General features: G+C 46.2%; 1 protein-coding gene across 1 annotated transcript in view; it reads left to right on the forward strand.

The window, feature by feature from the left end:
- Positions 1-12,256, forward strand: part of LOC146811697 (prostasin-like) — a 58,976-nt gene extending 46,720 nt beyond the window's left edge. The window contains exon 5 of the mRNA XM_085618670.1: positions 9,714-12,256. Coding sequence (XP_085474796.1) covers positions 9,714-9,878 — 165 coding nt within the window. The 3' untranslated portion in view covers positions 9,879-12,256. The remainder of the gene's footprint in view (positions 1-9,713) is intronic.
- Positions 12,257-12,766: the final 510 nt, after the last annotated feature.

The following is a 12,766-nucleotide window of genomic DNA, read 5'->3' on the forward strand; positions in this document are numbered from 1 at the left end:
ACTTCTTTCTGAATTGACAGGCACTTTCCCATTGATGGTGGTGTTACTCCAGATCCTAGGAGCATAGATGGAGAAGGTTTGTATTGCTGATACTTTGCACAGCTAGATGTTTACACATGCAAAGTGTTTTGCTTCAGCTGTGGAATGTTTAGGCCTCATTCCTTTTAGCCAAACAAGCATTGGCATAGCCAATAGGTCTCACCTTTGGAACCTTATGTGTTTAGCCAGAACGTTTGGCTATGTTGTAGAGCATTGTGGCTGCTGTGCATTATGTTGAAAAGTAATAATAAAAACTGTTAAGTGCTAAGATTGATAAAAAAAACTATCTAATAGTAAGCAATGCACTGACACTTAGCTCACTAAAAGTTTTGGTACTTTCCACATCAGATTTTCAATGGCAGACAGCTGACTGTAGCAGAGACCTAAAAAGGAATACAATTGGGGAAAAGGAGCATGATTGGAATAAATTCAGAAAGGGAGACAAGTGCATAAATAAAAGTACTCTTAAAAAGAAAAGCAAACCATAAAAATTCCGTGATGGAAATAATGGAAAGGAGAGAAAGGTAAAAGGGTGGATCAAATAAAGGGATTACGTTAAATGAAAGAATGCATTGAAAGTAAGGACAGAAGTTAAAAGAAAAGCGATGGAAGTCAGATTAGGCACAACTGGTTCCTTGGACCCTCGACTTGAAGGGTTAAGCGTCCTACCAGACCTCCGGTGGCTGCAGAGCTGGCTCAGGGATGAATCACTACCCGGGAGGAGGATGGTGTTTTAGGGAGAGGAAGAGGGCGGGAATGCCTCTAAGAATGAAGTCATCCAGCCTGAGACCCCGCCTCTTCCTGCCAATCAGGGCCGGGCCGGCTGTGTACCTTCCAACTACCCAACTGCAGGCGGGAGGGGAGGGGCAGAGGGGTATGCACGGATGCTGACTGGGTTCAGCTACAGTAGAGCACTCAGTACTGAGGTGGGGGTAGTCACCACGGAGGAAGCAGGCAGGGTGTTGTGCGGGGACGGTGCTGTGGAAGCGCGAGACAGTGAGGCGCTCAGGCAGGCTCTAGTATGAGGAGTGTTGATAGGGACACCGGGGTGCGCAAGGGATGCTCCGGGGTGCTTTGAGGTCACCTGCAGTGTGGGTTCCAGAGGGAGTACACGGCGTGGCAGGGCTGAGGAGACACCAGACTGTTAACTACCTCTCTTAGGCGGTTCCAGCACTAGCGTGCCAGGGAGAGCGCAGGGACTGGGGAGGAGTGGCAAGAGGGCGGGAGAGAGCGGGGCATTCCGAGGAGGCTCCCATACCCTGACTACATCTCAAGCAGGTCCCTGGCCTTATTTGGTGTGGTTAGAAGTAAGATACCGTAGGCACAGTGCGGGTGCAGGGACTTGGTATAGCGCACAGCGCAAGCTTTACCGCTTCTGGGCGGTAAATAGCTTTGATATATTGCGTGGAGCACTGAAGACCACACCGGCAGACTCTGAGGGTCTCGAGCTGTGCCCCATTACCTGACGTATGCTCTTGAAGCCCCGGTGCGTGGTGATAGAGGGAGCCCATCAGCTACAGAACATAACACTCACCATTTCATCACGAATTCAGGGACAAGACGCACAAACCATATGACATAAGCGTTGATAGGGGGCAGGCTCATTCCACTACTGACATGGGCATGCATTCTTTCCTATGCTATTATGGCATCAAATAGAAACTAATGGACGATTGGTACAAGTTCACAGAATGCCATGAGATTCAGATAACACTTAAGTGTGGTAACCACCCACATGATATGGTATCTACCACCCACGTAGAGCCACAGCAGTGGGTTTCGTATTTTGAAAACCAGTTCAAACTTAAGAGTAGGACCACAGGTGTGACTCTGTCTCTTATGTGTAAGGAACCCTTGGTATTTGTTCCTTGTGAGGTGAAGTCCATTTTAAAGGCTATTCCGTGTGGCAAAGCACCGGGTCCCGATTTTATCCCTGCAGACCTATTTAAACATGAGCAAGACCTATGGGTCCCATATCTGAACATGCTAGCCAATGCCCTCACTAATGGAGCATCAGTTCCCGATTCTTGGTTAGGGGCAGAGATATTGCCAATCTATAAGAAGGGCGATCGCTCTGCCCCGGCCAATTATCGTCCAATTAGCCTTATAGATGCGGTACAAAAGATTGTTGCCCGTCTACTTCTGGGTCGTATACAGGGCTGGATGGCCGATTTCGACATATTAACACCACCCCAGGTGGGTTTTCGGTCGCATATTGGAACCCTAGACCAAGCGTTTAGGGTTATGCTCCTGTATTGGAAAGAGGTTTTCCTTGGGGGTGGCATGCTTTTTGCTGCCTTTGTGGACCTAAGGTCCGCATTTGATCTTGTTCCAAGGACTAAGTTATGGGATGTTTTATTGGGGATGGGCATGCCTAAAGAGCTGGTGGCTCTTCTTATTAAATTGCATGAACATACATATGCTAAAGTTCGATGGGGTAAACCCGGGGAGGTGACGGATAGCTTTGAGATTTCTAAAGGGGTTAGACAAGGGTGTGTTTTGGCTCCCACCTTGTTTTCCCTGTTCATTAATGGGGTTATGAACTATTTTACTAATTTCCCTACTGATGCACCTTCCCTTGCTGGCAAGAAAGTCCCCCTGCTAATGTTCGTGGACGATACGCTCTTAATTTCTAAGACGAGACAGGGGTTACAGCTTGCACTGTCTCGCTTTGAGCTTTTCTGCCGCGATCATGAGCTGGAAGTTAACGTAGGGAAGACCAAATTTATGGTCCTCCGTGGTCCAAGATCAGTTAAATCAAGGGTTAAAATGGGTGGGGTTATTCTTGACCAGACCGCTGTTTTTATTTATTTGGGAGTCCCATTTCGTGAAAATTTGAGTTGGAAACCCCAGATAGACGTCCTTACCCTTAAGAATGCCCAACTTGGCGGAGCTCTGCTGAAGGAACATAGAAATTCGCTAACAAAACCATTGGCTCCACTGATTAAAATCTATGGTTCCAAAATTCTTCCAGCCATTATGTATGGGACGGAGTTGTGGGGCTTTAGTGATATGTCCAAACTTAAGGTTGCACAGAACAAATTTCTTAGGTCAGCAATAGGGTTACCGCAATCAACTCCTCGTATTCCCCTATTGTATGACCTAGGCTGTAACCCGGTGGAGGACATGGTACGGTATAGACCACTTGCGTTTTGGCGGCGCCTGTGGACGACACCGGAACTGTCTATGTATGCCGAGGCACTCCTGGAAGTAAAAGGGCTATGGGGTTCGTCCGGGATTCCTTGGTTATCAGCAATAAAAGCTTCCCTGATCGATATGGGGCTGGGGTCCTTATGGGCTGATCCTGTTACTGCTGTTTTCACCTCAAAGAAGTTTTTTAAAGCAATCTATTGGAGTAGGATTAAGGAAAAGAGATTAGCAGCTGTTTTGGGTGGCTCCATGACAGCACTATTCCTTGTTATCAAGGACGCCCCCACTTACGATGAATACTGGGACATTATAACAAAGCCATTTGATCGTAAATTGTATAATCAGTTAAGAGTTGGCTCTCTCCCTGTTCGTGGGGTAACGAGTTCATGGTATTTATGTGGCAATGATAAATGTCCCTTTTGTGTGGAGGAGGTAGAAACTGCTGATCACTTCCTTCTTTGCTGCCCAATGTACACTCAACCTAGACGTGTATGGCTAAAGCCTGTATGCCGTTCACCGGGAACAAGATCAGCTCAGGTTGCCAGTAGAATCCTAAAATCTGACACGACTAAGTATATTGTCATAGGGGTATCTAAATTTGTCAGTTGGGCTTGGTCAATTCGGACCCGGAATTGAGTCCCTAATCCAGTAGTACACCTAGGTGCCGATTACGATCCTGTAAAAAAATTCCCCGTACGACTCGTATCCGGTCTTTTTACCGTACGAATCGTACAAGTGCCGTACAAACTGCCAAGTACGATTCGCATGGGAAAAAGTCCATACGAATCGCATTGGGAATAATTCCCCACACGTCCTCGGGTCGGAAAAGGTGTCCGACACGTCCCCGGACGATTTACCGTACAAACGTGAAAAGTGAAGTCCGACCGCGCAAGTACGATCCATCCCGTGCGTCCGATGACACAACCGTATGGAAAAAACACCATACGCACCGAACGCCCATAGCAACCATGGAGACATGTTCCCGCATACGCGCCGAACCCCCCCAGCCCCCGTGTACGTACGTGCCGAACCCCCCCAGCCCCCGTGTACGTACGCGCCGAACCCCCCAGCCCCCGTGTATGTACGCGCCGAACCCCCCCAGCCCCCGTGTACGTACGCGCCAAACCCCCCCAGCCCCCGTGTACGTACGCATCCAACCCCCCCAGCCCCCGTGAGTACATGCCGAACCCCCCGTGTATGTACACCCGTGTACATACAAGTCGTACCCCCACCCGTGTATGTACGGTGCGTACCCCCAGCGCGAAGTTGGGGTACGACTCATACGTACACGGGTGTACATACACGGGGGGGTTCGACTCGTACGTACACGGGTGTACATACACGGGGGGGTTCAACTCGTACGTACACGGGTGTACATACACGGGTGGGGGTGTACATACACGGGGGGTTCGACTCGTACGTACACGGGTGTACATACACGGGGGGGTTCGACTCGTACGTACACGGGTGTACATACACGGGGGGGTTCGACTCGTACGTACATGGGTGTACATACACGGGGGGTTCGACTCGTACGTACACGGGTGTACATACACGGGTGGGGGTGTACATACACGAGGGGTTCGACTCGTACGTACACGGGTGTACATACACGGGGGGTTCGGCGTGTACATACGGGGGCTGGGGGGGGTGTTCGGCGCATACTCACGGGGGCTGGGGGGGTGTTTGGCGCGTACTCACAGGGGCTGGGGGGGGTTCAGCGCGTACCGGGCCCCCAATTCCACTCGCATCGCGGCGTACTTCGCTTTTCCGACACTTTTTGGGTTCCGTAAAAATATTGCCGTCCAGACTGCTGTCGGTTCGAATCGTACTTCCTGGTTCATGAAACGCTGCCTGAAAGCGTCCCGACGTCACGTCGGCGCTTTCCCGGATCACATTTGTATGTATATTTTCGTCGGTTGGTGTTTTGTACGACTCGTACGGAAATGGTGTTTCCATGCGAATCGTACTTGCATGTTTGTGAAGTTTTACGACCGGGTACGAGTCGGACGGAGAAAACGCTCCGACCGACAGTTTGTACCCGGTTTTTCCAGGATCCTGATCGGCACCCTAATGTTGCTAGTGGTTTAGCATATTGTTTATTATACTTATCTTTTTAGTGGCTACTGATTGTACCAGTCGTAAGTCGTTGTATTGTATTTAATACATTTTTATCTTGTTTTTAGTATGTAATTTATTTATGGATTTTATGGACAACTAGGACAATTTATTATGGATTGTGTTTTATATGTATAACATGTCTTTTATGATGTAAATCGAAATAAAGACCTTTTGACTGACTGATGACACTTATTATATAATTAAATGAGTCACAACGGATGTCATGTAATTTCCCCTGGTGTTAACGTTATGCTAATTAGTAGTCATTAAGGTTACCACCAGCGTGATACTTACACTGATAGTCTATGAATGCAGCCCAGTGTCCGTCATCCGTTGCTGATCATTTAATAGATCATTTGCATGCTAGTTTACCGCTTCCGGGTCGCCTACCAACCAATCTCGCTTTTGAACAGATTGCGAGAGCCGTCTTGAAACTAGAGGAACTACTAATGTTTAAGGTGACATATGATTGGAGCATTGGAGGACCCTCAGCCAATCATAATGTGCAAAATGAGCAGGAGGAAAGTGTTGATTGGCTTAGGGGTACGCGTGTGCCTTTGTTCGAGCCGCCCACTTGGGACAGGGCTGACTAGGGCAGGTTGGAGATTTACCGGAGATGTCTTAGTATTATTAAAGGACCTGTTGGGTTACGGCATGTTTCGTTCAAGGGAGGACAGGATGGGTTGTAGGCTTTTGGAGCCGCTTAAAATTCTAGATGGGTTTGGTGGTAGAGGTGAGATGGGCAGCTCAGAGTAGGGCCCGGGGTGGAGCATAGAGCGATGATTACTCTCCCGTCACAGGCTCTTCAAGACTGACATTCTGGCATGTAGTTTTGGCTGCTGTCCAAGGCCATCCGAAGGGAGCCGGTGTTGTGAAATATCTGGTATCCCCTTGGGATCATGTATCCCCTGCTCTTCAGCTGTGTTCGGAGAATAAACTCAGCCCGGGCAGGTTAAGACAGAAGCAGTCGATCTCTGCGCGGGCTGAGTGCGGGGGATACACGATTTCACGGGATACCACCAAACGAACTCAGGCTATAAATAAACTGACATTTCTTTAATCGCAGAGCCACAGCTGCACAGGAAGCAAACCGGGAGCAGCAAAAAGAAGGAAACTTGAAATAAATTAACATTAAATGCATGTCGGAGTGAAAGAATGGGATTTTTTTTATCTTAAAAGAGAATGAATCAGATTATTAAAAAAAACATGAGGAGCGAGAATGACCGAGAAGGGAAACAATGGCAGAGATTAAACAAGCGCGCGCGCCTCGCGCTGAAAGTGTAAAAAAAAAAAAAGAGGAGGAGGCAGCAGGGGGAGGGGAGAGAGGAGGGGGCCTGCGCCTGTTTCCCTTGCGGCAGCGAGCAGGGGGGCACCATCTGTTAATTACAAACAGATAGTTTCAAAGCTCGCTCCCGCAAGGGAATTGCCAAACGTGCACGCGTTGCCATTCAAAGCAATGCAATGCGTGCACGTTTTTGCCTGAAAAACTGAATCGATTTCTAAAGGTCTCCTCCTACGTAGCACATGCGTGCTGCATAGACGAGACCTAAAAATGAGTGATTGTTCAAGGTCTAGGGGTATATTTACTGAAACCTCATTCAGTGATGTGCTGCAATTGAAGTTGATGCAAGACCCTGCGTTGCGTGAGAGGGGGAGCTCAGGACAGTGCCATATTGTGGTATCTTGCTATTGTGTTAATGCTGTTCCTATGTTACCTGGTTCCTAGCTGCTAAGCCAGTGTGAGTGTTCTATGTGGAATGTTGGTGTGATGGACATGTTTGGAATTTTTGGGTGCCTGGTGTGAGTGCTGACAGTTGAAGATGGGCTGAGCAGCAGGGAGGCCGCTCCTGGTGGGGCTGTTGTACAGGATCTACACAACTTGTGATTACAACTTAATAAATCTACTTGAAACTACACCTCGGCCATGGACTTCATTATTATTTCACATATCTACTAAGATGTGGTGCTGTCCTGCTATTTCCCTTACGCTGGTATACAAGCAATCTGTTGAGTGCCACACACACACTCTTGCACGCACTATGGTGCAAAGGTATCTGCATCATGTCTAGCATAGGATTTTTACTTGAACGCTGCATATGCCTATGCCTGGACAAACTTTACCACTTCGGATTTGTGCAGCACACATGAAAGTTGAAAAAGTTTGGAGAAATATAAACCTTTCTCCTATTTAACACCTACCTCAAACAGGTATTATTTTTTGGTGCAAAGCACTATCTACTATTGTTAATAGATCTGACTTTGCGTCAAAACCATTGGTTGTTGCACGTGAATGACCATGAACCCCCACTTGACCTATGGTGATGCTTTACATTACTTTCACAAATCTTTCCAACGTAAATCAAGTTTTGCACTGGACAGTACATTCTAAATAAACATTTTGCCCTGGGTTGCATCACTTTTGTGAAAATAAACCCAGGGTAAAATGTTAGTAAATCTGCCCCCTAATACAGCAGCATCAATGAATACGCCAAGCAGTCTGCAAATATGGCATATCTAGAAGAACAATAGTTAGAACGTAATCTGGGCATGGGTATATTGGCGTTATGTGGCTCAATTAGACTCTGGACGACTCGCCCTACATCGGTGGCAGGCTGCATCACGATCGCCAAGATGGTTGCCCTGCCCTACTTTTTGAACTATTTGTCCATGTTCCCAGTGGTAGTCTCTCGCTCAAAGTTCAGGGAAATACATTATCTGGTGGTGGATCTAATTTGGGGAGCCCTAGTGAAATTACAGGGCAAGATGGTAGGCTGGCGGCCCCATTTTTTGAGGCTTATTACATAGCGACCCAGAGGCAATGGGTAGCCAGATGGCTGGACACAGCATTGAGGGGTGGACCACATGGGAAGGGTGGCATACCCCTGCTGCCCTGGTTGCAACAGTTCATACTGGAGCCTCGAGGACTCAGAGTGGAGCCTAGTGCTCTGCAGGAGGTGGCCAGATAATTCTGGGTGCGATATTTATAGAGGGCAGGAGTGGCTGTTCCAAACGCCCCAGCGGTGTCCATTAGCTGGCTCACAGGCCATTTGCCGGAAGGTGCTGGCACTAGACTGGGGATGTGGGTGGATCAATGCCTGCTGACTGTCAGGGATCTTTACGATGGTGGGACCCTGCGTCCCTTCAAGGACCTGCACCTGGGGTATGATATGTCGGGGTCACTTTCTGTTGTATCGTGCACTGGCTGCACTCCTGCAATGGTGGTAGGGTCAGGAGGAACCCGTGACTCTGCACAACCTTTGGTAGGCACAGGGCTGTCACAACCCTCTATACCAGCCTGCGGGCAGACACACACACCTCCCTTACCACATTTACAGCTACTTGGGTGACTGATACAAACCAATCTTATCACAGATGCCATTTGGGGTAGGATACAGGAAGGAATGCCCCAGGTCTCCAGGAAGGCGTGGTTTAAATTGGTGAACTATTATTGCTTGCACAGGGCCTACCTAACGCATGACAGAATCAACAGGTACTATCCTGGAGCGGCCTCGCATTGTCCTAGGTGACAACTGTTGAACCTAGACATGATACATAAAATATGGTATGGGGTTGCCCTCCCCTAGGGGAAGTCTGGAGGGAGGTGGTGGCATTGATATCAGAGATTAAAGATTGAACCCTCCCCGTAGAACCAGTGCCCTAACTCCTGAATTTGTTCCCAAGGCCCGCAAAAATAAAGTCACTACTAAGTCCATGGATCTTGTGCTCATATTGGCGAAACAACAGATCACTATCCACTGGAAACACACAAAAGGCCCCCAGGTAGCTAGATGGAAGGGGGAATTGCAGAAGTGGGCTGATTATGAGGGAGCTAATCTTCTCTGTGAGGCTAAGAGACGCCAATGCCAAATGGAGGTGGAACATGCATTGGATGCGTTAGTGGAGGAATTGCATGCAGATGTCGAGGGCTCTGATAGTATCGGTTCCAGACCCTCGCAGGGCGGATGACACCTAAACCCCCCCATGGGCCTCCACGTCGGGCGCCTGTACATGGCGTTCACTACCCCTACAGGGGCTGTGAATGGGAGGTAACACTGCCTCCCTTCGTATGGCTCTATTGAAATGCTTGCATGTGGACCTATCGAAGAGGTGGCGGATGAGTTATGGGTTGAGAGTTGGTTATTCATAAATTGCTTGTTCAACGGACTGTGCTGATGGGTGCATTCACTTATGAGCCTGATGCCTGGTATGACGATTCTTCTTCCTCCTCAGGTGATGGGTTTATGCATGTTATTCAGTAGTATAACGGTGATATGAGTAATATATGTGTTCCAAACATCAAAACAAAATGTTGAAAATAAATCTAGAAGAACAATGCTCTCTGTATTGAAAAGTTGTAATCTGAAACCCAAGCCAATCTGGTCCTTTTCTTTTCTTTTCATTAGGGGGACACCGGCGGCCCATTGGTATGCACCATCGGTGGGTTAACAAAGCTCGTAGGAATACTAAGCTGGAACATGGGCTGCAGCACGGACGGCCTTGGCGTGTACACCAACGCCTCAGCCTTTTCCCAGTGGATTGCAGACACAAAAACAAATAATAAGAATTGAGTCCCAATGGGCCGTGCTGAGGTTTCCCAGCTACATACTCACATTTGTCCCTGTTGCAACCTTATGATACAAAACGCAGGTCATTTCTGGTGACTGCATCAATGCAAATTAATCTGATCTATCTTTACCTTGGCCAGGAGCACATGCTTTTGTCTACTGGGTGGCATCACCCATTCATTGGTGAATATTTTGGGAGCTCCCAGATAATACTTGATGGAGGCATTACCCTATCTCTTTATTCCTGTCTTATAGTTCCAAACTCTATGAGCATCTTCCAAGAGAAAGGAAAATGGCACAGTTGGTTAAGCTGAAAAGACTCCATCAATTCTACCACTTTATATGGTCAGTGCGTTTTCCACTAACTTGCTTCTCTCATGTTTAAAGTGTCTTTTTAGAAAGTCCCAGATGACTTCTTAACAACAATACTTTTTGTTTTAGGATTCATTTAATCACTGGGTTTCCCACAAGGGCATGAATCAACCTGGAGATATATAGAAGTATTGACTCCTATTCCAAACAGATACCGTCCTGATGTGTGCTACAGCTGAGCTCCTCTCAACATTTTTAACCTAATTTCCCTCTGACCTCATTGATTTGTGATTGGGGTGATCATCTTTGCTGATGGCAACCAGAGCTTTGACGGGCACTACAATACTAGATGTTTTCATTGCTCATAGATCAGAGGACATTAGTAGAGGGCAGATATTTCAGAAATGCTCTAAAGGCAACATAAAGCATCAGTGGCTAAAACCTTCAAGACCTCTCACATGTGCCACGTGTCCATTACTCACTGCGACATATATTACCCTCAGCAGTACTGAAAATGTGCTTCACTTCATAGTTGCCACCCACCTTTACTTTATATAGAGGTCAGAACTGCAACCAAGTGAACTTCAACAACCTTTGCCAAGTTGCAATAAACCAATCAAGTTATGTGGGCTGGGCCACTGTTGAAATTATACCCAAAAACTTCCAACTTCCTTCAGGGGTCTACTACATCAAGGTGTCCCCAAGAAACAACGGAAAGATCCCTAACATTCAGAAAAGCTGTGGTACTGCTCAGATGTTGCCAGATGATATGGGAAAATATTCCCCAAGCTTCCCCTCAGCATCATGTGTGCCACTTATGAAGGTGTTTTACAAGTGTGCATAAAAATGTGTCCCCAATCCACCGGGGAGGCAAATCATAAAGGCGTGGGTCCCTGTGACTTTCTTATACCAAGAACTAGTACTCTCCAGACATACGAGGTCATGAAACATGTGCATCTTTGAGCCTCTTCTAACTCTAGGAAGTATTGATGATCACAATTTGCAATTGCGATCAATCAATTATAGAGCAGTGCTATTACTAACACAATTTTCCAGCCTTCACATACATCTGATTTAGTATTATACAATGTAAACAGACATGGCCACTTTGGTTACTATCTCAAGCTCCCACTGGTGATGTATACTTGCCAAGTTGACTCATTTCCAAAGCAAACTAGACACTCCGAACGACAGTCAGAAGACACTGTGATCACTGAAGTGCCTTTCTTCTTTAAGGTAGGTTTAGAAAGATGGGAAATGGGGTGGGTTTCAAGAAAGACCACCAGTACCTGCTCCCACCATATCATGGTGTTTATTTGTGCAAGTGTGAGGTTCGAGTTGTAGGATACAATCAAATATTTTGTTTCTTCTCACGTGCCCCGCTCCACAGTCTATCACCTAATGCTAAGTAGGCTTATTTTGCTGAAGGAACAAGTGGTTTGACCAATCCCAAAATAATTTCTGATCAGCTCTGATTTCTTGTAAATGAATTCACAGAGCTTTAGTTGGAGCAAGTTCACACAACAAAATTCAGGGAGTAAAACTGGAATTTGAAAAGGTCTTCTAATTTTTTGGGTGAAAAATTATCATTATTCCAGTTGATACCCCAATGTGTAACATACAAAAATATTTTGAATTTCACCTTCGTATACATTAAAATGGAAACGGGCACCACAGGCTTAAATTGTGTTTGAAAGATACCATGTCCTTATTCATTAATATAATTTTTACACCTAATAATAATCTTTCTTTTGCTGCTAGACTGTTTTTACCCACCTGTGCTAAATCACTTTTCAACAAGCATTGGTAAAGACACTAAATATGTTTTTTATTTTAAAAGAACTATGTCGTTATAGTTAAACAACTTTTTTTTTTTTACTCCGAGCTATCCTAGAAAGAAAATCCCATACATAAGCAACATCCACAACAATATGAAACTGGAAGTTGGGACCCTGTGCTGAACAGACTGCATTAGTAGAGTGAAGCTGCATGCTCAAATGTTACAAAAAGGAGGTAGAAAATTAAAATTGCTTTGTAAGTGGTAAAATTAAAAGACATACACAACAAAATATTAGTAGATTCTTTTGCCGTGGGCTCGCTATTTTAGTGGTATATTTAAAAGTCTATGTGAAGAGACGTCTTTATTTTGTGAACAAAAAAAGCCTGTAAATCCATCTACATGTTATTTTGACTGCACATTTTGAAAACACAAGGGCGGTTAGTCAATAGCACTGTGTGTTTATGAAAATGCTAGTGTAGTCAAACAGCCACAACTTCCTAAACCAAAAAGCTATAAATTAGCAATTAAACTGTTGGTGTGTCAGCAAAGTAAAAACATCATAGAACATAGAAGCTACAGGTCATCTGGCATCGTAGTTTAGCAAAAGGACCACCTAGCACAATCTCCAAAACATAGTGGGAGAACAAAAAAGGACAATATTACCGTCTGTGAAATGCCTTTTTCCTCGATGAACAGACGATCATAGCAATGGCAAACAATGAAAACCCATGAAAGCCAAGGGCTGAAAGGTGAAGACCCAGATACCAGTTTCTCTCTGTCCTCCCTATAGGACCTTTTG

This window comes from Triturus cristatus, chromosome 7, assembly GCF_964204655.1.
Source record: "Triturus cristatus chromosome 7, aTriCri1.1, whole genome shotgun sequence".
In the NCBI taxonomy this organism is placed as follows: Eukaryota; Metazoa; Chordata; class Amphibia; order Caudata; family Salamandridae; genus Triturus; species Triturus cristatus.